Below are 25,407 nucleotides of genomic sequence, written 5' to 3'. Positions count from 1 at the left end.
GACTCAGGAGTAATCTCAGGAAATATTTCTTTACAGAGAGGGCGGTGGATGCATGGAACAGACTCCCAATGGAAATGAGAGACAAAAACAGTATCTGAAGCCAAGAAAGCCTGGGATGAATACAGGGCATCTGTAAAGGAGTGATGAAAATTACAATGCTAAATTAATTGGATGGCCTGGCAGACTGGATGGGCCATGTGGTCTTTTTCCGCCCTCATGTTTTTATGTTTCTAGAGGTACAACACCTTGTTCTCTCTCTCTCTCATGCTAATTCTTATCCTCTGCTATGCTCTTCCCATTAACACTTAGATGTATATTTTAAGCTGTCCTTAGAAACCTAAAAAACAATTCTACAAATCATGTATTTCTTTGCGCAGAAATCTGCTTCCCCTGTAACTGCTGCTGACGCATCAGGAGGAAATGCACAATATCTAGGTAGACTTGGTTTTGATTGCTGCAATCAAATCGCTCCATCTTCACAGCACCTATTCCAGTGTTCCCCAGCCCTCTGCCAGAGGCACACAAACCAATTGCATTTTCAGGCTTGCACAAATGAATATGCAAGAGATAGATTTGCATACCCCGAGGATCTCTCATGCATATTCATTATGGATATCCTGAAAACCTGACTGGAGAGGGCTCTATTCAATACTGCATAGAAAGCCCTCAAAACGTTCATCTTCTTTTAGCAAACTTTCGTGCTCAGCACAGGAAATGTGAAATCCTCCATTTTTTCCAGTGGCAGTGCAGACTTCCTTGCCCCGCCCCGGAGATACACCGGCAGGGTGATTCATCTCCCCATCTGTCCCAGCCATGGCCTCTGCCCAGACTGCCAACGAGAATGCAAAGCAATGCCAACCATGAGGACATGAGACACTGCACTGCCTTTCTATGTTACTGCTTTTAGGTATTACTGACCTTAGTCAGGTCTGAACCAGGGACCTAGAAGAGACAGAGCCCTGTGAGCCTCGAGATTTTGCATGTCACTGTAAGAGAGAGTGTATTCTCTCACTCTGAATTACATAAAGAATGAGAATAAAATGACTAGGTTCAGAAGTAATGCCTGGCTTGAAGGTTTGACCTGCCAGACACTCAGGTTTTCTAAAGCCTGAAGTTTAATAAGAAAATTCACAAACATGAGCGCTTTTACCTTCTCACTATTCTTGTACTTTTCCCAGCCCTTCAACATTTTCAGCCACTTTGTGGTTCTTTCAATTTCAAGATGTTTTTGCTGGAATAAAAAAACAAAACAAAACAGTACCCTGAAATCATCACTCATAACAGCGCAGGTTTCATGAACAGCTGTGTACATAAGTGTATGCATTTTATAGATTACCAGCTCTAGCAATTAAACAAGCGTCTGAAGGCACATCACAAAGTACCCAAACATCTGGAGGAATGGAGATCTCGGCAGCATTGCTAAGCAGTGAACACAAACTGATTGCAAAGAAGGATTTGGAGTGGCCAAAAGCTTTTTGCTCCATGCCAGCAAGCACCGAAGTGCTGTTTACGCATTTGCGTGTAATGTTTGGTGCTCTCATTACCTGATGAATATTCTGTATTTTTGATTATGTTGTAAGCTGCCCTGGAAGAGGGAGCATATAAATGAAGTGAAATGGCCAGCCCTGGAGGAGCAGGATAGGAAGATGCTAGGGGCATCAGACACCAGGAGCAGAGGTTTTTTTTTATTGCCCATCATTGTAGGGCAGAAAAGAGCAGTATAAAACATCCACTATTGAACTTAGAATTTTCAAAACATGCAAATAAATAATTCAAACATATTAAAAGCACAATCCATATTTAAACGGAAAATAAACTATCGTTGTCGGTTTCCCATAGCTGCACTGTTGGTAATTGTGAGCTACCTTTGCTGTGCTATGCCCTGTACAAACGTTTTCCTCTTCCTAGGCCTGCCACCCCATGAAAGGCAGATCTCCAGCACGGTCATCAGGTTAGCCTTCTCATGCTTATTTTGTTTAGCCAATGCATAAAAGAACAATGTGACCACACTATTTGACTTTTTTTTTTTTTTTTTTTCTCATCATGAGCACGCTAAAGCTTTTTGCATCACTCATTAAGTGGCTTTTAAACAATCCTATTCATTTTTTATGCAAGCCCATGCTACCGCCGGTTTTGCGACAGTTTTATTGCTTAGGCCCCTTAGTGAGGTCTTGTGGAAACTCTCTTCCTTTGCAGCCCGGGTCTGAAGACTGAAGGGCTTTGATTTTCTTGTTGAGAAACATTTGCTACATTCACTGGGACTCAGTGTGAATCTTAACACCTAATGATGGTGGAACACACTTAGCCTACTGTTAGTGCCAAGTCACGGCAGTTTCATTTCCACACACACCTCAGGGCTCTCAAAACCTATTTAAAGAGCTCAGTTATAAAATATAACAACATCTACATGAAACAAGAGCATCAAAGAATGTCTGATGAAATCAGAATTTTTATATTGTTTTATTTTAATTTATGTTTGTATTTTATTATGACAATCTCAATTATAATCCACTTAGCACGATTTGTTGCTAACGGTGGAATATATATATTTTTAAATAAATAAATAGTACATACAAATACATAAACATCATACCCATCACATAGCAAAGAATCGGAAGCCTACACATCATAAGCAAGGGCTTCATTTTGGTTTTTTGTCTGTTTACTTTTTAAGTTTCCCTCTGTGCACCACTTTGCATTCCCCCTGGGAGAACTAGTTAATACATTTGAAAATAAGTTATAATAAACTGAAGGGTATAAATGGAAACCATTTTGCTGGTTTTCTTTTAACCTGCAGAGGAAGAGAGGCATCCTTCCTATAGGCCAATGAGAGAGATCAGAATATACAAAGTGCCACCCGCACAGACTGAGTGGGGTGATGGGGGCAGCAGGTGAGTGGGCGGCCTGGGGGAAACAGATAAGTGGCAGCTGTGCGGCCCATAACATGAATGAAGCAGTAAGGGGAGGGGGAGGCAGGAGGGGAATTAATGGAGCTGTGCAAGAGGTGGGAGCTATTAATCAGGTTTACTTAGGGAATAGCCACTGCTATTAATTGCATCAGTAGCATGGGATCTTCTTAGTGTTTGGGTAATTGCCAGGTTCTTATGGCCTGGTTTGGCCTCAGTTGGAAACAGGATGCTGGGCTTGATGGACCCTTGGTCTGACCCAGCGTGGCAACTTCTTATGTTCTTATGCTCTAGCAAGCCTGTGGAGAGACAGGAAGAGCGCGTGAGAGAGAGATTCCCAGCCAGGGCAATCAGCCCACCTGGAGAAAGAGCGGAAGAGAGAGATGCCCAGATAGCCTGTCCGGAAAGAGAGACAGCCAGGCCAATCAGACCAAGATCATCACAGCCAAGGCCATTCAGAAAGACAGGGAGACTCCCAGCTACCTTTTCCGGAGGAAGAAAGCAAGAGAGCCAGACAGAGACAGAGATGCCCAGGCAGGCCAGCCCACCTGGGGAGAGAGTGAGAGAGACATCCAGCAAGATGTCTCTCTGACCAGAAAGATAGCGAGAGCGAGCCTACTAGGCAGCTGACAAGACAGCGTGATGCTTTGGCTATCTCAGTGTCTCTTTCTTTCCGTGTCTGGGGGTGTGATGTAGTGGGGCTTGCTCTTGCACCTTTCTGTCTGTCTGGGTGTGGCAGGGTATTGCCTGTCTGTGCATTTACCCTTCAGCAACCTACCGGCTGGCAGTGTATTTGCCTGGGTGCCCCGGGAGGGGTTCAAGAGCTGATTTGGTTGATGAGAGTCTGACTCCAGGCCAGGAATCAGAGAGAGGGAGTGTGCAAGTTGTAATCCACCATTCATGCATGAATGAAAGGGGGGGGCCTGCAGCTCAGAATGAACTCAGATTTTCACGTGGGGGAGCAGGAGGCAGATGCTGGGGAATAAGAGGTAGGGCTGTTGCCTCCGTAGCTGGAAGTGATGGTGTCTTCCCCACCCCACCCCCAGTAACCCAGAGAAGGAAAGGGCAGCACAGGCCCCCACTGCTCCACAGGACTGTGGGGCTGAGAAAGAGCTCAGCCAGGGCAGGCTGAAGCACCAAGAGAGGCAGCTCCCTGCTCCCTCCCTGCACACAGCAGCTATGGAAGCCAAGCCTTGGAACTGGGAGGGAGTCGCGTCCCCCCCCCCCCCCCCCAAGAAGAGACCAGCCTTAAAACTGGAGGAGAGGGGATAACTGGGGAAGGAGGAGGAGGAGGGAGGGGACACCCCTGCCGTCCCCCACTGCTGCCCACCTCAGATTCTCACCCTCAGAAGTGACCTCCCATTTTGTTCTGTGGACTGAAGACCTGGCTGCTGTCAATTTACCATTTTCATGAGTAATAACATTCAGTATAAAAACTGTTCAACGAGAAGCAAAAGAACAAATCGGGGGCCCAGCCTCCTCCTGCTTTCAGCCTGTACAAGGCCAGAGCAGCAGTCGGCACCCTGCCTCCGAGCTCTGCATCAGCCCCTAGCAGCATCTGCCTGCCGGAAGCAGGAGGGACCTGCAGTGCTGTGCTGTGCTGCTGCCAGGGAGCAATCGGCTCTGAGTCACACCTTGCAAACTCGGGGGCCCAGCCTCCTCCTGCTGCTTTCAGCCTGTACAAGGCCAGAGCGGCAGTCGGCACCCTGCCTCAGAGCTCTGCATCAGCCCCTAGCAGCGTCTGCCTGCCTGAAGCAGGAGGGACCTGCAGTGCTGTGCTGCTGCTGCCAGGGAGCAATCGGCTCTGAGTCACACCTTGCAGAGTAAGGCTCTCTGTTTCATCTTCCCCTCCTCACACCAAGAACACCACTGCCAGCCGTATCAGCAACATCCTGCCCCACACCCTCTCTGCACTGTGTCTCTATTGATTTTCTGCTCTCTCTTTTAACGTCTGTGTTATGTGGAAAAATGTCCCTTTCAGTGCATGGTTACTGTATTTAGAGAAGTGGTTGCTATTGCCCATGCACCATGACCTTTTTTTTTCCTACCACCACCTTCTTCTTTGATCCCAGCTCTGCTTAAAGCCCAGTTCAGTTTTGAATGTTTTAATACAAGAAAACTGCACTGAAAGTTTCCTGTTCTTCTACCTCATTCCTAGCTGCTATCTCAGCTCTTTTCTCTGGCCCCCAAATCGATGGCTTTGCCTAAGGCAAGCTCTTTCCTTCCACTGTTAAAACGTAAATGCCGCAGAACGCCTTACAGGGCTCAGCCTAGACAGAGGCTTGGCTGATGCACTCGCTGTCATTTCTGGGTTTGTTTGTTTTTTTTATTTTGGCCCAGAAGTTTCTCCTTTCGTGTTCCAGCTCACTGGGATTCTGGTGCCTTGAGCCTTGGTTCAAAGCCACCAGGGGATTTTTTTTCCCCCCCCACTATTTTAATGGACCCTCCCACTGTTACTAGTCTGGTAAGCGCACCAGCGCCTCGGAGGCTGCGATCCAGGACCAGGTTTCCTCATGGGCTCCAAAATCCAGCCACCAGGTAGTCACCCTTAATGATGACTATGACCGACCCTGCCCAGCGTCAAGCCTCTAACTCCTGTAAGGCACAGGTCAGCGTAATGCCGGTACTGTTTCTATGAGGGACACGGCCTCAGCTCTGGCGGGAAACATTCGTTTAAGGAAAGGAATGTGCCTTACCCGTTCGGTTGCCGCGTCATGGAAAGGAAGCTCTTCCGCACTGTTAAAAACAAAAAAAAAAAAACACACAATACCAGAGGGTGAGACATATGCCATATCCTCCTCGGACTGTTTCAGAGGGGTTCAATCACACTTAGTACATAGTAACGGATTCCCCTTCCAAATTATTTGCAGCTTTCATTTCTGGCACTTCCAGAGCATCCAAAGCAGCAGACGTTGTCTGGATGTAATGAGCATTAGATATGCAGGCCACGTTCAGAGCTTCTGCCTGCCAGTACCTTCGTTCTGTATCGGAAAAGCCCTGAAGCCTGGACGCTGTATCTAAGAGTCAGCAAGCTGCAGGGATGCATCATAATGAGAGCGAGGATTAGGATGCTGCAGACACCCTACAGTGATTACCCACAAAATAACCTCTCTCCCTTTCAAGTGGAGAGGAGGCAGACATTCCCAACCAAGCTTTTGGGGGAGACAGGAAGAGTAAAGGCTGCTGTTCTGAAAATCTCTCATGAGCACGAAGAAAAAAAAAACTGTTTTATATTTAAACGCAGCCTTCTGCTTTCCATGTGTCCCGACAACTGCTGGGAGCGACTTTGAGGCTGCTGAAAGACAAATCAAAATCCATTAGTATAAGGAAGGAGCCTATGAATAAGAGCAAGAGGGGAAGTAAAAAAGAAAAAAAACAGGCAAGTTAGTGTTTTACAGCAGCCCAGCCTCAGCTCAGTGTGTTCTTTGTGTTATTGCTACACACCACCGAGACCACAGTGTGTATCAGCAGGAGTCTTAAATAAAACAATGAAACCTATTTTTACTTATTTTGAGGTTGTAAAGCACTTAGCTGGTGAACGTTATCGCAACCTGCAAAGTAAGAACCGATGCCCGCTAATCTCTCACATCGCTTCTTCACAGCCTTCTTGTCCCATCCCCGTTTACTGTCAGCAGCGATGACCACAGGCAGGATGCATCTGTGCACCTGCATAGATACAGAGCCCCTGGTCCGAGCCTGCTGCCTGTGCAACCAGCAAACTGTGGTGGTGATTGTGCTAGGCCAACATGAATGCGTGAAACAGAGGCCAACAAAACCTACACAAATGTATCACAGGTGAGATCTACTGATTGGACTAACAGGTCGATAGAGCAAGGCCGCGTTAGAAAGAGTGCGGCAGTGCCGGGCGCACCCTCGTTCCCCGCACGCACAGTCCTGCTCACCTACCGCTCGATGCTCTATTCAAATTGCTTGCAAATGCAGGCCGCGGCTGCGAAGCATTAGGCGAAGGGTTATGCCCGCGCAACCCATTTTACTGTATAGGCGCTTAATACAGCGCCTATACAGTAACCTGGGTGCGCTGGTGCCTGTCATTTCAAATGACAGGCACCAGGAAGTGGATGGTTCCCCCCCTCCCGAAGCAAGGCGCAGGGCGAAAATTAAAACAAAAGGGAATAAAGTATAAAAAAAAGTAAACTTACTGGGGGGAGCCGGCGGGCGCGTGTTCGAGGCGGGAGCGAGTTCATCGAGGCGGGAGCTGGCGGGCGGGTGGGCGCACGTTGATTCAGGCGGCAGCGGGAGCCTGCTGGAGGGGCGGGCGCGCGTTCATCCAGGCGGAGGGAGCCGGTGGCGAAAGTGGCCTCCAGCAGCCCCTGCCGGCAGTGAATGAATGCGCGCCTGTGTACGCCCGTGCAATTTCGGCGCTCAAGGCGTGACGTCACGACGCTTGACGTCACGGCATGTGATGTCGGCATTCGGTAATGCACTGCCTTTAGTGCCGAAAGTGCACGGGCGTACACAGGCGTGCATTCATTCACTGCCGGCGGGGGCTGCTGGAGGCCGCTTTCGCCGCCGGCTCCCTCCGCCTGGATGAACGCGCTCCCGCCGCCGCCCGGATCAACACGCTCCCGCCGCCTGGATGAACGCACGCCCGCCGGCTCCCGCCTCGATGACCGCCAGCCCGCGTGGAGATGGGGGATTCGGAAAGTGACATCCAAGGTATTCATAACAACTTTACCAACTTGTTTTAAGTTCATTTAAGGAATCGCATGTGTAGTGCAATGATTCACAATATCATGTAAAAAAAAAAAGGGGGAGGGGCTAGCCGACGAGATTAAAAGCTGCCCTTTCATATATTTAATGGTTTAAAGGTTTTTAGGTTTTCTTTTGAGGGAAAGTTTGCTGTCTACTCTTAACCCTTGCCTCTAACGCAGGGGTAAGGGTAGGCGGTAAGTTAGCAGGTTAAACGCGGGGCAAAACGGCAGGGAAAATAGCGATAGTCGGTGTGCGCGTTACTGTACGGGAGGGAATAGCTAATTCGCTCGTTTACATCTGATATACATGCCGCGTGCGGAAGGGGTTACCCGGGGATTTAAAGAGGTGGTAAGGATGGATTAAAGGGGATAGTGTATTGCAGGAAGGGCTAACGCGGCCGGAAAGTGAGTAGAAAGCGGGTTAGGAGCGGGGTAACCGCGGCCGCACTTTACTGTATTGAGCTGTTAGTACACTTCTCGAGTAGCTTTTGGGAAGTAAAACTCTTCTTCAGATCAGAATGCAAAGGAGCAAAAGATGCTGCGTGGAAATAGTGCGGCTGCCTTTGGTAAGCTTAACTCCGAATCAGCGAGGGTCATGCACGGAGCAGAGCCTCAAGCTCAGCTCACACCATTTGTGGTTTTCACAGGGTATGAGAAACAGTGCTTTAGACTGACAGAAGATCTATGCAACGAGGCTCTTTATACAAGCTTTAGAGAGCAGCACTGCAGACGACAAACCACCACCATTATCTACGGCCAAACACTGCCCTGCAACATTGGCGTACTGCACCCACGTTGATCTCTTTCCCAGAAAAGCGCGAAACGGTGATGATGAAAAGGCAGCTGGGCAGGGAAGAAGAAGAGTGCGAAGGCCCATGGTGGGGACGGGAGGCAGAAAAGAAAGCGCGAAAGCCCACAGGAAAGGTGCACGGGGAAGGGGGGGTGAGAACAGATTCCCACTAAGGGCTTTGGAGCGGTGCGTCACTTAACGGCAGCTCTGCTGGGGGGGTCAGGAATACCTGTGAACAGGAAAGCCTCCATCAGACTTCTAAAGTATTAAAAGCATTCCTTTCTAGTGAAACAGGGGGGAAAAAACCTTCCATCTTTTTTTTGCAATATTACAAATTATATAAAATACAAATGCAATATTTTGTTGGACATTAATGGACCGATGATTACAGATGACCCACATGTGCTAGATGGTGAAATATATGCAAAGTAACCTGTGCATGGGCATTATAATGGTTCTTATTTTAAATAATTCAGATTTGCACTTAACTGTTTGTGGCAAGTAAGAAATAGAAGATTACATCAAGTGCTACTGCCCTGAATAAGTAGGACTGCCCTCCAGTTAATGTGGCAAGGTATAAATGGCTGTCATGAGAAGCCATGAACATCAATGTCGTTGTTCTCTCCATTATAATATACAGACAAAGCAGCACCGCAGGCCCTTCAAAGGCAGACGTTACATGCTTAACAAAAGCCGTTTGCTTTGTAATTTCAACTGTTCTCGGAACCACTGGTTCTTCGCAAGGTTTAGTTCTTAATCTTCAAGGGTCCCACAGGGAAAGATGGCCCCGGATTGCGTCCCACATCCCCTCTTCTGCCCTTCAGGCCAGCCAGGATTGGGAATGATAACCTGGGACCAGAATCGATGCACAGTGTGTACCCACAGTCCGTGGCCCCTAGCTGAGGACCATCACTGAAACAGCCGACTAGATGAGAGGGAAGAGATGGTTAGAAATGGGGAAAGCCCCTGATAATTGCAATTGAAGTCCTTATGGTGCCACGGTGCCCAGTAAATGCCGGTTCCGATAGAACCGGCCGAGATAAGGGGTCTCCACTGTTGGTGTATCTGCACTGGCTTTCAGTTGCAGAACGGGCCAAGTTCAAATTGTTGTCCATTACTTTTCAATGTATGAGGGCAGAGGAGCCAAGGTATGTCAGCAAACCTGGCACGGCAGAAGCCTGAGCGGGCCCTTGACTAGGAGTTTCATTTGGGCATGTTCAATAAAGGAACCCTCTATGTGCCCTCCCTCAAAAAAAGACACACCTCTCCTCTACGAGGGATCGTGCCATCTCCATTGCTGGTCCCACACGACGGAACTCATTACCTACAAATCTCCGACTCGAACCTTGCACCACCAAATTCAAAAAGAAACTAAAGACATGGCTCTTTAAGCAGGCCTACCCAGATTAGTTCCCTATCACTTTAACCCGAAGCTGCGTCACCACCTGACCTGAACCTATGTATATAGTGTTCTCCTGTTATTTATATATTATTTGTTGCTCTGTGCACTTTCTTTCGGCCTTCTCTTTTCTCTCCTGTCCCTATTTTATGTATTTTCCACCTTTGGTTCAGATGAGAACCAGTATGATGTACCCACTAATGCCAGCATAATTTAAATAAATAAATAAATGTTCAAATCTGGTAAGGGATGGAAGCAGGCCTTTCCACAGTAACTGTTCAAGTCTGGAACTCCCTCCTGGATTTTGTTTGGAGTGAGGTTAATTATTCCAGTTTTAGAAAGATGGTTACATAGAACATAACAACACAAGACTTTCTATACTAGGTCAGAAGAAAGGATGCTTGGGCTTGGTGGACCTGTTTCCAACTGTGGCCAATCTAGGTCACGAGTACCTGGCAAGATCCCAAGGGGCAAATAGTTTCCAAGTTGCTTATCCCAAGAATAAGCAATGGATTTCTGCAGCTCTGCCTTAATAGTTTATGGACTTTTACTCCAGGAACTTATCCAAGCCTTTTTTAAATCCAGCTACACTAACAGCTTTCACCACATCCTCTGGCAATGAATTCCGGAGCTTAATTACGTGTTGAGTAAAAATATTCTCTCTCATTAGTTTTAAACGTACAGCTTAGTCTTTGTTCTTTTAGATGCACGGTTACTCGTTCCACGTTGCTCATTATTTTACAGACCTTAATGTGGGATGTGGGGGGGCCCTGCAGCTTGATAGGGGAGGGCAGGAACAAGCAGATCTTGGTTTTGTTTTCTTGCTGTTTTGATATGAGGTTATTCTATGTTTGTAAAGTTGTGAACCGCTTTTATTTTATTTGTACTGATCATTTGGTATACACATTTTATAAGTAAGTAAAAAAATAACTGGAAAGTCCAAATAGAGAGGAAAAGTCCAACCCCCCTTCCTACAAAAAAAAAAAAGTGCTATGAGGAAAAGTTGGAAGAAAGTCCAGAACTGAGAGAGGAAAGAGCCGTGTTATCTGCACGTCTGTAACAAATCCTGCTAGAGACAGAAAACAAACAAATCCCTTACGCCAAGTGTTGAAAGGCCATGTTTTCCTTTAGAAACAGAATGGGAATTCTTTATTGAAAAAGGCTCCAAGATTACCACTTTCCCTTATAAAGTAAAGCAAAAAGGAGATGCAAACACAACAAAGCTGCCTTTTTCATTTTCACTGTTAGCATCTACTGGGATGCCCATGGGTGGAGGGACATGGGCTTTATCTCTATGGCCAGGACCTCGGTGAGGCTGTAAGCACATGGTAAAATACCCTAAAACCCAAGGTCCCAGACGTTTGGAACCAGTTCATGGCACAAACGTCAGTCATGTGGGCTGGGGGCTGGATGCACCCTCTCAGGAGCAGGGCAGGCACTGGGTTTATCGTCTGCTTGGCCAGCCCCCTCCCCCACAGGTTGAGCCCTTGGGTTCTGGGAGCCAGTGGGGCTTAACTGGACAGGCTGGATAAACAGGATAAAGCAGGGCAGACACAGGCTAGACATAGTGGACAGAGAGACTGGAAGCAGAGGTTTGGATAGGGTACAGAAGAAGCTGAGGACTGGATACTGGGACTGGATACAGACACAGGCTGGGATACTGAGCAAGGACGGGGCTGGATACAGACACAGGCTTGGGCAAGGTAAAGCAGGAAATGGATGCTGGGGACTGGACCAGGCAGGGCATGACAAGGCCAGGACTACACAAGGCAGACAAGGACAACAGAGATCACTAAGGTCCAAAGGCAGCAACACCGAAGGTCGCTAAGAATTAAGGCCTGAAGGCCACCAGGCAAGGAAAAGGCCCGAGTAGGCCACAGAGCAAAGTACAAGGAGACCAAATGCCGGGAGGCCACAAGACATAGAGCAAGGTAAGAGTGGCCAGGTCAGTGCCAAGGGTGACTCCTTGAAACGGTGTCAAGGAAGGGTTAAATGGGGCTGGAGCGTGGGTGTGGTGCGAGCATCAAGGCGGAGCTTGGCAAGGCTGGAGGTGAAGCTCGCTGGGGACCCCTGGTGGAGAAGAGGCTGCACCACAGGCTGAGTCAGGTTGCCAGTGAGGAGGTGGTGGCTCGGGTAGCTCAGAACAGAGCTCGCTGGAGGCCTCTGTTGGTGGGAAGGTGGCACAACGAGGCTGCACAGCAGGCAAAACCGTGACACTACCATATATATTACTTAATATGCCAAAGCTCATCTAAGTGAAAAATTTTCAAATGTTAAATATTTTACTTACAGAAAAACATCTGCCAACCAATAGTGTATTGAAATCACTTTTTCTTTTTCCACGTTAGCCCCTCCCCTCACCCCTACCCCAGTCAGACTGCCATGACCCAGCCAACTTCTAGCTGACTGGGGCCCTTCGGGACTTTCCTTCCCAACAGCAGAGTTAATCTCATGAGCACAGGGTTTTAAACTAAGCAGATGCAGAGGAGAATATGAGGGAGGAGTGTGGTCAGCATTGGTCACTGCTGGCTTCAGAAAGAGATGGTGAACGTGAGAGACAGGCGGTGGCCCAGCCTACAGAAGGCAGGTTGTTGCGCCGGCTTGAGTAGCCTTAGGCCAGGGGACAGTTTATTAAAACTGGGCAGCAAGAGGCAGAAAACCGTAAAGGATCTATGTGAACAGATACTGAGGGCATACATAGACCAACAGAATTAAAACTTGAATACATTTTTGTCCCAAGATGCTTTCCTGAACTCTAGAGCAGATACACATTTCCCCTTATGTTGGGGAAACTTTAGGGGAAACAGAAAGGATATCAGCCTTTGAAATGTTTGTATGCCAATGCCAGAAGTCTAAGAAGTAAGATGGGAGAATTAGAATGTATAGCAGTGAATGACGACATTTACTTAATTGACATCTCAGAGACATGGTGGAAGGAGGATAACCAATGGGATAGTGCTATACCAGGGTACAAATTATATCACAATGACAGAGATGAGCACCCGGGAGGCGGTGTGGTGCTTTATGTCCGGGATGGCATAGAGTCCAACAGGATAAACATCCTGCATGAGACTAAATACAAAATTGAATCTTTATGGGTAGAAATCCCTTGTGTGTCGGGGAAGACTATAGTAATAGGGGTATACTACCGTCCACCTGGTCAAGATGGTGAGACTGACAATGAAATGCTAAGAGAAATTAGTGAAGCTAACCAAATTGGTAGTGCAGTAATAATGGGAGACTTCAATTACCCCAATATTGACTGGGTAAATGTATCATAGAAACATAGAAATGACGGCAGAAGACGACCAAACGGCCCATCCAGTCTGCCCAGCAAGTTTCGCACCTTTTTTTTTTTCCCTCATACTTATCTGTTACTCTTGGCTCTTAGTAACCTTTTGGTTCTATTTCCCTTCCACCCCCACCATTAATGTAGAGAGCAGTGTTGGAGCTGCATTTAAGTGAAATATCTAGCTTAATTAGTTAGGGGTAGTAACCGCCACAATAAGCAAGCTAAACCCATGCTTATTTGTTTACCCAGACTATGTAATTCAGTCCTTGTTGGTTGTCTGTATATAGATCCACTTTTCTTCATTCCCCCTGCCGTAGAAGCAGAGAGTTATGCTGGATATGCATTGAAAGTGAAGTATTAGGCTTATTTGGTTTGGGGTAGTAACTGCCGTAACAAGCAAGCTACTCCCCGCTTTTTTGTGAATGCAAATCCTTTTTTCCACATTCATTCATGTCCTCTAGACTTTATGGATCCACAGTCTTTATCCCATGCCCCTTTGAAGTCTTTCACACTTCTGGTCTTCACCACTTCCTCCGGAAGGGCATTCCAGGCATCCACCAATGTCGTGAAGAAATACTTCACGACATTGGTTCTAAGTCTTCCTCCCTGGAGCTTCAAATCGTGACCCCTGGTTCTGCTGATTTTTTTCCGACAGAAAAGGTTTGTCGTTGTCTTTGGATTATTAAAACCTTTCAAGTATCTGAAAGTCTGTATCATATCACCTCTACTCCTCCTTTCCTCCAGGGTACATGCTAGAGATATAAAGTTCCTGGATGGAATAAATGACATTTTCATGGAGCAATTGGTTCAGGAACCAACAAGAGAGGGAGCAATTTTAGATCTAATTCTCAGTGGAGCACAGGATTTGGTGAGAGGTAACGGTGGTGGGGCCGCTTGGCAATAGTGATCATAATATGATGAAATTTGAATTAATGACTGGAAGGGGGACAAGTAAGCAAATCCATGGCTCTCGTGCTAAACTTTCAAAAGGGAAACTTTGATAAAATAAGAAAAATTGTTAGAAAAAGACTGAAAGGAGCAGCTACAAAGGTAAAAAGTGTGCAAGAGGTGTGGTCATTGTTAAAGAATACCATCCTAGAAGCAGAGTCCAGATCTATTGCATACATTAAAAAAGGTGGAAAAAAGGCAAAACGATTACCGGCATGGTTAAAAGGGGAGGTGAAAGAAGCTATTTTAGCCAAAAGATCTTCATTCAAAAATTGGAAGAAGGATCCAACAGAAGAAAATAGGATAATGCAGAAGCGTTGACAAGTTAAATGCAAGACACTGATAAGACAGGCTAAGAGAGAATTTGAAAAGTTGGCCATAGAGGCAAAAACTCACAGTAAAAACTTTTTTAAATATATCTGAAGCAGAAAGCCTGTGAGGGAGTCAGTTGGACCGTTAGATGATTGAGGGGTTAAAAGGGCACTTAGATAAGATAAGGCCATCGTGGAAAGATTAAATGATTTCTTTGCTTCGGATGTTGGGGAGGTACCCATACTGGAGAAGGTTTTCATGGGTAATGATTCAGATGGACTGAACCAAATCACAGTGAACCTAGAAGATGTGGTAGACCTGATTGACAAACTGAAGAGTAGTAAATCACCTGGACCGGATGGTATACACCCCAGAGTTCTGAAGGAACTAAAAAATGTAATTTCAGACCTATTAGTAAAAATTTGTAACCTATCATTAAAATCATCCATTGTACCTGAAGACTGGAGGATAGCTAATGTACCCCAATATTTAAAAAGGGTTCCAGGGGCAATCCAGGAAACTACAGTCGGGTTAGCCTGATTCAGGGTCAGGAAAAATAGTGGAAAGTGTTCTAAACATCAAAATCAGAGAACATATAGAAAGACATGGTTTAATGGAACAAAGTCAGCATGGCTTTACCCAAGGCAAGTCTTGCCTCACAAATCTGCTTCACCTTTTTGAAGGAGTTAATAAAAATGTGGATAAAGGTGAACCGGTAGATGTAGTATACTTGGATTTTCAGAAGGTGTTTGACAAAGATCCTCATGAGAGGCTTCTAGGAAAAGTTAAAAGTCATGGGATAGGTGGCGATGTCCTTTCGTGGGTTACAAACTGGCTAAAAGACAGGACACAGAGTAGGATTAAATGGACAATTTTCTCAGTGGAAGGGAGTGGGCAGTGGAGTGCCTCAGGGATCTGTATTGGGACCCTTACTTTTCAATATATTTATAAATGATATGGAAAGAAATACAACGAGTGAGGTAATCAAATTTGCAGATGATACAAAATTGTTCAGAGTAGTTAAATCACAAGCAGATTGTGATAAATTGCAGGAAGACCTTGTGAGACTGGAAAATTGGGCATCAAAATGGCAGATGAAATTTAATATGGATAAGTGCAAGGTGATGCATATAGAGAAAAATAACCCATGCTATAGTTACACAATGTTGGGTTCCATATTAGGAGCTACCACCTAAGAAAGAGATCTAGGCATCATAGTAGATAACACATTAAAATCATCGGTTCAGTGTGCTACGGCAGTCAAAAAAGCAAACAGTATGTTAGGAATTATTAGAAAGGGAATGGTGAATAAAACGGAAAATGTCATAATGCCTCTGTATTGCTCCATGGTGAGACCGCACCTTGAATACTGTGTACAATTCTGGTCGCCGCATCTCAAAAAAGATATAATTGCAATGGAGAAGGTACAGAGAAGGGCTACCAAAATGATAAGGGGAATGGAACAACTCCCCTATGAGGAAAGACTAAAGAGGTTAGGACTTTTCAGCTTGGAGAAGAGACGGCTGAGGGGGGATATGATAGAGGTGTTTAAAATCATGAGAGGTCTAGAACAGGTAGATGTGAATCAGCTATTTACTCTTTCGGATAATAGAAAGACTAGGGGGCACTCCATGAAGTTAGCATGGGGCACATTTAAAACTAATCGGAGAAAGTTCTTTTTTACTCAACGCACAATTAAACTCTAGAATTTGTTACCAGGGGATGTGGTTAGTGCAGTTAGTGTAGCTGTGTTAAAGAAGAATTGGATAAGTTCTTGGAGGAGAAGTCCATTACCTGCTATTAAGCTGACTTAGAAAATAGCCACTGCTATTACTAGCAACGGTAACATGGAACAGACTTAGTTTTTGGGTACTTGCCAGGTTCTATGGCCTGGATTGGCCACTGTTGGAAGCAGGATGCTGGGCTTGATGGACCCTTGGTCTGACCCAGTATGGCATGTTCTTATTCATTATTTTCACTTATATAGAGCTATAAGGCATATAAAGCACTGTACAAACACACTAGACAGTCTTTGCTCCATGGAGCTTACAGTCTAATCAAGATGCACAGACAGGACAAATAACCAGTTCTGGGAGCTTTGGTACCCTGAAAAAATGGTTAAGTCAACAAGGCTGGGTGTAGGAAGAATTAAATGGGATTACTACAACTTTTTACAGCACTATTGGACTTTCACAGCATTGTACAATGGTGATAGGTATTCAGGTACGACAAATCCCTGGCCCGCTTACAATCTTAGTGGGTTACCTGATGCAATAGGAGATAAAATTACTTGCCCGAGGTCACGAAGAACATCACTAGCAGAAATGGGATTTGAACCCTGGCTTCCCTGATTCTCAGCCCTAGCCCATTCCTTCTTCCAAGCAGGATTAATGATAGGTTAAGTTTGCTATGGGACAAACTATGGGGAGGGTTAGAATCGGAGACCTTTTCAGGATCCCTTGATACCTTTCAGAGCTGAGGGTGGAGTTACCTCAAGCGATGCTCTGTCCTGTGTGTCAGTTATAAAACAGAAAGCTTCCCCAGGAGTGGGTGAGATTATCAACCCAGCACAGGCAAGCAGCAAATTAGCACTTGTGTAGGATCAGGGAAGGTCAGAAGAGAGCAATAGAGGTAGAACACAAATCCACAAGAACTATATGAAAGCAACTTCAGCTTTAGTAGATACTTTGATCTCAGAGATACACTCAGACCTTGAGTAGAACAAGGCACGTTACTGGGAAAAGTAAGAGAAAGTCCAAAGAAAATAGGCATTATGCCTTTCATGTGAACGCAGAGGTCTTTTTCTTAACCTTTCTTGACCTTCAGACATCTGATCATCCCAACTCTCAACTGAACTCTCAGTTATAAACCTCTTAATACATTCTCTTCACCCTGAACCTGCATACCCTCCTCATCCAACCTAATATTGCTCTCTGGACTTGATATGCTTATTTCTGATAGTGTTCAAATTGTTTTTACTGTTGCACAACTGCTAAGAAAATGTATAACGTTCACATTGCTTTTCTGTTACACAACTGCTAAGAAAAATGTATACTTTTGTAAACCGTTGTGATGGCTCTACAGAATGACGGTATATAAAACTCATCAAATAACTAAATAAATAAATAAATTAAATCCTATAATAAATATGAATGAAAATATGAGAATCTGAATTTTTCACAGAATAATTAGTAGTATGCACATGCAACTCTAGAACCTGAATACATCATGCTGGTTAGAATTTAAGGCCAGAGTTTTAAGATATATGCAAATCTGCTCCAAACTGGCTCCATATAAATTTAACATGGTCATAGTGACCTCAAGAAAGCCTGAGAAATTACAGCACTAGAAACAGCTTAGAAATGCCAAAATACAGGCCAAAAACAAAAGAAAATTAGGTTCTTACCTTTTGCTAATTTTCGTTCCTGTAGTACCGAGGATCAGTCCAGACTCTTGGGTTTTGCCCCCCCTCTAGCAGATGGAGACAGAAGTTTATAAACAAAAACTCCGCCTACATATAGGCTGGTGCCACCTACAGTCTGGCAGTATTACTGAATGTCAAAGTAGCAGGAGAACCCGCAACAAATAACCCAAAGAACACTGAAGATTACCTCCAAACTAAGCCAAACTGAAGCTTAACTCCACCCAACTGGGTACCGAACTCGAGGTAACCAACAAACAAAACATATTCCAGAAAACAGCACACAGAGCACACATCCTCTCCCGGCAGACAATCGCAATACTGGGCGGGACTCTGGACTGATCCTCGGTACTACAGGAACGAAAATTAGCAAAAGGTAAGAACCTAATTTTCTTTTCCCTGTACGTACCAGGATCAGTCCAGACTCTTGGGATGTACCAGAGCTTCCCTTACTGAGGGTGGGAGCCGGAGAGGCCTGCTCTAAGCACCCCTTCTCCAAACCCCGACGGCCCTGGCGCCTTCACATCCAAACGATAGTGCCGGGCAAAAGTATGGACTGACTTCCAAGTGGCCGCCCTACAGATCTCCTCTGTAGGAATATGTTGGCATTCCACCCAGGATGTAGCCTGGGCGCGAGTTGAGTGGGCTTTCAGTCCCACCGGCAACGGTTTCCCCGCTAACAGATATGCTGAGCGAATGGTTTCCTTCAACCAACGAGCAATTGTAGTCTTGGAAGCCGCTTTACCTCGCCGGGGACCACCATGGAGGACGAACAGATGATCAGAGACCCTGAACACATTAGTAATCTCCAAATAGTGTAACAAGACGCGCCGAACATCCAGCTTCCGCAGGTCCCTAGCTAAGGGATCCGAAGACTGTCCCTGACCAAACGATGGCAACTCCACCGTCTGATTGACGTGAAAGGCCGAAACCACCTTTGGTAGAAAAGACGGCACAGTTCGCAAGGAGACTCCCGAATCCGAAATCCTCAGAAAAGGCTCACGACACGACAGAGCCTGCAGCTCAGAAATCCGCCGCGCCGATGCCATAGCCACCAAAAATACCACCTTGAGCGTCAAGTCCTTAAGAGTGACGTGTCGCAGAGGCTCAAACAGTGCCTTACACAGCGCTTTAAGAACCACATTCAAATTCCAAGACGGACACGGAGGACGAAACGGAGGGCGTAACTGTTTTGCCCCCCGAAGGAAACGCACCACATCCGGATGCTGCGCCACCGAAACTCCGTGCACCCGCCCCCGAAAAGCTCCTAGCGCTGCCACTTGCACCCGCAAAGTACTACAGGACAGGCCCTTAGCCAACCCCTCCTGGAGAAACAGCAGAATATCCGGAATAGTCGCCCGGGTAGGTGCTGTGCCGCGAAGCACACACCAAGTCTCAAACAGTCGCCACACGCGCACGTACGCCAAAGACGTAGACTTCTTTCGGGAATGCAAGAGCGTGGACACCACGGAAGCCGCGTATCCTTTAGAGCTCAACCGCTGCCTCTCAAAAGCCATGCCGCTAGACAAAAGCGATGCACCAGGTCGAAACAAACGGGCCCCTGATGTAGGAGATCCGGCAGAAACGGAAACCGAAGTGGCCCCTCGACCGCTAGATTCACCAGATCCGCGAACCAGGGCCTTCTTGGCCATTCTGGAGCCACCACGATCACCTCCGCCGGATGCTGCTCTATGCGACGCAGCACCCGTCCGATAAGCGGCCACGGAGGAAACACGTAAAGTAACACATCCCTCGGCCACTGAACTACCAGTGCATCCACTCCTTCCGCCAACGTCTCCCGTCGACGAGAGAAAAATCGAGGAGCCTTTGCATTGCGGAACGTGGCCATCAGGTCCACCGCCGGTGTGCCCCACCGATCGCAAAGGAGCCTGAAGGCGTCCTCCGCGAGCTCCCACTCCCCGGGATCTAACCAATGCCGACTGAGAAAATCCGCCTGGACATTTTCCACCCCGGCTATGTGGGAAGCCGCGATACTGCTCAAATGGGCCTCCGCCCATATCATCAACGACCGAGCTTCTGCCGCTACCGGCTGACTCCGGGTTCCCCCCTGACGATTGATATAAGCCACCGTGGTCGCATTGTCCGACAGAATCCTGACGGAACGCCCGCGGAGAAGCGGGAGGAACTTCACCAGAGCTAATCGCACCGCTCGAGTTTCCAACCGATTGATGGACCACGACGCCTCCCGAGCCGACCATGTTCCCTGAACCGCTCGACCGAGACAGACTGCTCCCCAACCGAGCAGACTGGCATCCGTGGTAACCACCGTCCACGACGGAGTTTCCAACGAAACCCCGCGACTCAAGTTTTCCTGGCAGAGCCACCATGGCAAGCTGTCTCTGGCTTCCTGGGTCAACGGCAGGCTGAGGAAAAATTCCTCCGAGACCGGGCTCCAGCGGGAGAGCAACGCGGACTGCAAGGGACGCATATGCGCAAACGCCCATGGAACTAACTCTAGCGTGGAGTTCATAGAGCCCAAGACCTGCAGATAGTCCCAGACCACTGGGACCGGTTTGCGCAACAACCTGCAAATTTGCCCCTGTAGTTTGAGGATACGCTCTTGCGTTAGGGCCACCGTGCCTTGACACGTGTCGAACACCGCCCCCAAATACTCCAGGGATTGCGACGGCACCAGATGACTCTTGGCCAGGTTGACCACCCAGCCCAGTGAGCGTAACAGGTGCAGCACCCGCTGAATCGCCAGCTGACAAAGAGTCCTCGACTTGGCCCGAATCAGCCAATCGTCCAAGTATGGATGCACCAACAGCCCCTCCTGGCGGAGTCTCGCCGCCACCACCACCATAATCTTGGTGAACGTGCGCGGAGCCGTTGCGAGGCCAAATGGCAACGCTTGAAACTGGTAATGTTGTCCCAGTACCGCAAAACGGAGAAACCGTTGGTGCTCCCGTCGAATCCCAATGTGCAGGTACGCCTCTGTGAGGTCCAGAGAGGCCATAAACTCTCCTTTTCTGACCGACGCGATCACGGACCGCAAAGTTTCCATTCGAAAACGCGGAACCCTTAGACACTTGTTGACACTCTTCAAGTCGAGAATGGGACGAAACGTCCCCTCCTTCTTGGGTACCACGAAATAAATGGAATACCGGCCCTGTCGGAGTTCGCCGGTCGGAACCGGAACGACGGCCCCGAGGTCGCGCAACCGCGCCAGAGTCTCCCGCACCGCCCGGCGCTTTTCCGAAAACCCGCAAGGGGATACCAGAAAAGCCGGAGCCGGACGGCGTGAAAAATCTAACGCGTAGCCGTGTTTTATCACCTCTAGGACCCACTGATCCGACGTAATCTTGGTCCATTCCTCGTAAAACCGGCTTAACCTGCCTCCAACCGGAGGAACCGAGGAACGGACCGGCCTCACTTCATTGCGCTGGCTTACTGCCCTGCACAGCCGGACTGGCCCCCGGACGGCCGAATCGACGCCCACGAAAGGACTGCGAGTACGATTGTTGGCGGGCCGCACCGTGACGGAACGAAGAGTTCGATCCTCGCGCCGCACGAGTTCTACGGCCCCCACGAAACCGCGGCCGAGCGGCTGGAGCACCCCGGAAGCGGTATCTATCCTCCGGTAAACGGTGCGCTTTATTGTCCCCCAAGGATTCTAGAATATCATCCAACTCCTTACCAAAGAGCAACTTCCCCTTAAAGGGAAGAGAGCCTAACCTAGCCTTGGAGGTACCATCCGCCGCCCAATGGCGAAGCCACAACAGCCGCCGCGCCACTACCGCAGAGACCATGGTCCGTGCCGAAGTGCGCAGGAGATCATAAAAGGCGTCCGCACTATACGCGATGACCGCCTCCAATCGACTCGCCTGTCTCGCCTCATCCGTCGATAGAGACTCATTCGCCAACAGCTGCTGCGCCCAGCGTAAACCGGCTCGCAACGAAAAATTACTACAAACCGCGGCCCGGATACCCAACGCCGAGACCTCAAAAATACGCTTCAGTTGAACCTCTAACTTTCTATCCTGTATATCTTTGAGAGCCGTACCTCCCGTTACCGGGATGGTGGTCTTTTTGGTAACCGCCGCCACCGCCGAATCAAGTTTTGGCAGGCGCAAAAGTTCCAACACATCCTCCGGCAGTGGATATAATTTATCCATAGCCTTAGCTACCTTGAGTCCCAAATCCGGAGTATCCCACTCCTTTAACATCAAATCCGATGCCGAGAAATGTAGTGGAAACGCCGACGAGGGACCCCTGAGGCCCAAGACAACCGGATCCGTCTGACCCAGACGAGATTCTACCTGGGGAAGTGGGATTCCCAGTTCCCCCAGGATTTCCGGGATGAGGGGCCCTAGCTCATCCCTATGGAACAACCGAACTACCTTCGGATCGTCCCCATCCGCAGCGTGCAGTGTCCCTGCATCCTTAGGCTCCGGCTCTTCATCCCCCTCAACCCCCCTCGGGGGCTGGGATGGACAGTCCAGATCCTCCTCCGGATCCGCCAGCGCCTCCGACTCTGACGAGGAGAGCGAAGGCCCCTCCGCCCCCCTGGAACGAAGAGGCCTTGGCCTGGGCCGGGGCCTAGACAGCCCCCCTCCCCCCGTACTGGATTTTGGGGCCTTGACCGCTGGCGCTCCGCTCTCAGAAGCGGGGACCCCCGGACCTCTCTTCCGAGCCAGGCGGCGTGCTTTAAACGCCTTATGCATAAGCATCACGAACCGCGAGTTAAAGGAGGAATCCGATGACCCCTCCTCCTCATCCTCGGGGGAATCATCCCCAGGATACCTGGACCCTAACGGCCCTTCTTCGCCTCCAGACACCCTCTGGGGGGACAAACGCGGCGGGTCCCGCACCTGTGCGCTGGTCTGCCGGCCCGCGCTAACTTGTGCTGCCCGCGCTGAGAAAATGGCCGCCGTTCCCGCCGAAAACGCTGGCAAAATGGCCGCCGTCCCTGACGAACTCGCAGCCGTCCGCTCCGGGAACGCTGCTACCTCGCGGTCCTGCCTACCCCGCCGAGACGCCGAAGGCACCGCCGACCCTCCTTCTCCGCCGCCCACGCACGCGGAACAAAGACTGTCGCGCGACAGCCTCCCTGCCGCGGACCCGCAGGCCCTGCACGATGCCTGCCGAGGCATCCCTCACACTGGCGCGGCGAACGGAGGCAGAGAGAACAACAAAAAAAAAAAATCAAAGTTTCTCCCCGGATCGGCGGGCCCCAGTCACCGCGAGCAAGCACAGCCTAGCAAGCACAAGCACACACACCACACACAGCACACAAAATAAATAAAAACAAAATTTTTTTTTTTTTTTTTTTTTTTTTTTTTTAAACTGCTTACCTCGGATCCGGAGCCGGCTGGGGGGAGTGAGCCGGGACCCCCGGTATCACCCCCAGCCCTGTGGAGCCGGTACGTGGGGCTCTCCCACTCCTCGGCTGCCTCTACCAGGGGGAACAGTCCCCTCAGGACCCTAACTTCCCCTGGGAGGCGGGGATTGGGACCAGCAGGCAAGCCTCTGCGGTCCCTTCCCACTAGACAAAAAAAAACCAACAAACTTTCCTACCTTTTTTTTTTTTTTTTTTTTTTTTTTTTTTTTTTACAAAAACCACCTAACCAACGTAGGCCTAACACAGACTGTAGGATTTTGCACCCTCTCCACCTGCTAGGAGACAGAAGAATACTGCCAGACTGTAGGTGGCACCAGCCTATATGTAGGCGGAGTTTTTGTTTATAAACTTCTGTCTCCATCTGCTAGAGGGGGGGCAAAACCCAAGAGTCTGGACTGATCCTGGTACGTACAGGGAACCCATATTTAAATGGAAATTTTAAAAAGGGGGGTCATAAAACTCAATTATTATATCTAACAAACCATTCTGCAGCTTTTTCACAGACTTTTACCAAAACAGTCTTCCTTCTTAAATTGGTATCATAATAATCTGTTATAGTGCTACAAGATCAGCACAGCTGTACAGGATATAACCCTGCTAGCTGATACCCACTGAAATTCTCTGAGAAACAGAACAGGAAGTGCCAGGCTGGTAGGCTACCCATACACTCTGACTGTTTTGGATGGCAGACGCTGTGCACTCTTCCTCACTATGCTGGCAGGAGCTCGTGGACCGCATTTGTCTGCCATGTCGTGGTGCAGATGCTTTGCAGGCGGGCATCTCACGGTGCAATCAGCTGGCACTGGCTTAGCCAAGGGGCTCTTACCGGGCTTCCTGAGACTCAGCAGTCACAGCAACCTCTGGTGACTTGCACCAGTCCCTGACCGGACACCACTTCCGGGACCTTAAGCTTACTGTACAGAAATAAGATTCCGACAAAACTGCAGTCCATGTTTATTTGGATTCTAAAATATTTCAAAGTTGCTGGTAAAGTTGAACACACCAAAATAGCCACCATTTTGGGACACAAAACCAGAAGTGCCTTCCAGTAACAGAGCTTTAGAAATATCATCACTCAAACTTACATGGGGGGGGGGGGGGGGGGTGGGAATTCAATAAGATTTATCTATATTAGCCCAAAAGAAGAGATGTGCTCTGGAACGAGAGTCTCTTTCATGGCAGCAGACACACGGCCAAGTGACATACACTGTGAATGGACCACGCCAATCCAGTAGTGACAGGGAAGTATACATTTACATTCCGAGCTCTCGCTCTTTATAAAAACGAATTCCTGCCCATCACCTGCAATGAGAGCATCTTACCCTTTGCCCTCTCAGCACATCCTGTGCACATGGTCTGACCAGTCCGCCAGGTCTCATATGCGCGGAAGTGTTTTATAACTGGAAACTGCACTGACCTTCCCCAAAGTAAGTTTGCATTGCAGTTTTATTTGTACGGAGGTTGAAGCAAATGCTAGCTTATATAAGCACAAGCATGGTCTGCTCCGTCCCCTACAATAAAAAAAAGTCATCACTGGATGGTGTTCCTTTGTCAATTCGTTTCTCCAGTTTTAATGACATGAGTGCGTCTTCTAGAACTTTGAACAGACTGGCCCTGTATATAAAGGCAATCTGGGTTTTAATGCACTTTTTCAGTGCTGCAATACATTATTAATATGATTAAATAGTTCATTTTGAAATGTCATTTGAAATGCTTGCAGGGTGGCAAGTAAGATTTTGCAAAAAAGAGAGCAGATTAACAATACTCGGTAATACAATTCACTCCAGGCACTGAAAGCTCCCGTAGCAAAAATCTTTACTTTATTCCTACCTTCAGTAACTTGGATTGCACAATGTCAAAGAAGCTTTTGCTTTACAATTTCCATTTCTCCAATGCTCCCCACAGGCCTGGCTCTTCCATTAAGTGATTAGGTAGTATTCCTGGGATGCCAAAAAACATGTTTTTACGGGCGGGGGAGGGGCGGGACAGGTAAAAAATCCCCAGAAACCTCCTGGTGCCGCCTATCCACTTTTAAGGTACAGCACCACAAGAGAGAAGGGAGTGGATGCTGGGTAAATGTGAGGGTGGAGACAGAGAGGAAGACGGGTGGGGGAAGCAGAGAGTTGTGATGCTGGGTGAAAGAGAGAGAAAGGGGATGCGGAGCATTGCAGACTGGGCTGATGCTGGTGTGCTGAGCAGGGAGGGGAAAAGAGGAGGATGCTGGGGAGAGTAGAAGAGGAGAGGTGCTGGACAGGGTACAGAGAA

General features: G+C 48.1%; 1 protein-coding gene across 4 annotated transcripts in view; it reads right to left on the bottom strand.

The window, feature by feature from the left end:
• USP6NL (USP6 N-terminal like) overlaps positions 1-25,407 on the bottom strand; it is a 217,824-nt gene that overhangs the window by 80,128 nt on the left and 112,289 nt on the right. For all 4 annotated transcript variants that reach the window (XM_029615234.1, XM_029615233.1, XM_029615235.1 and 1 more), the window contains 2 exons: positions 5,603-5,642; positions 1,151-1,231 (listed from right to left, as the gene is read on the bottom strand). In XM_029615234.1, the coding sequence (XP_029471094.1) occupies positions 1,151-1,231; positions 5,603-5,642 (121 nt within the window). The remainder of the gene's footprint in view (positions 1-1,150; positions 1,232-5,602; positions 5,643-25,407) is intronic.

This window comes from Rhinatrema bivittatum, chromosome 9 (genome assembly GCF_901001135.1).
Source record: "Rhinatrema bivittatum chromosome 9, aRhiBiv1.1, whole genome shotgun sequence".
Taxonomy (NCBI): Eukaryota; Metazoa; Chordata; class Amphibia; order Gymnophiona; family Rhinatrematidae; genus Rhinatrema; species Rhinatrema bivittatum.
Note: the sequence above shows the minus strand (reverse complement) of the source record. Positions and strands in the feature narration are given on the sequence as shown.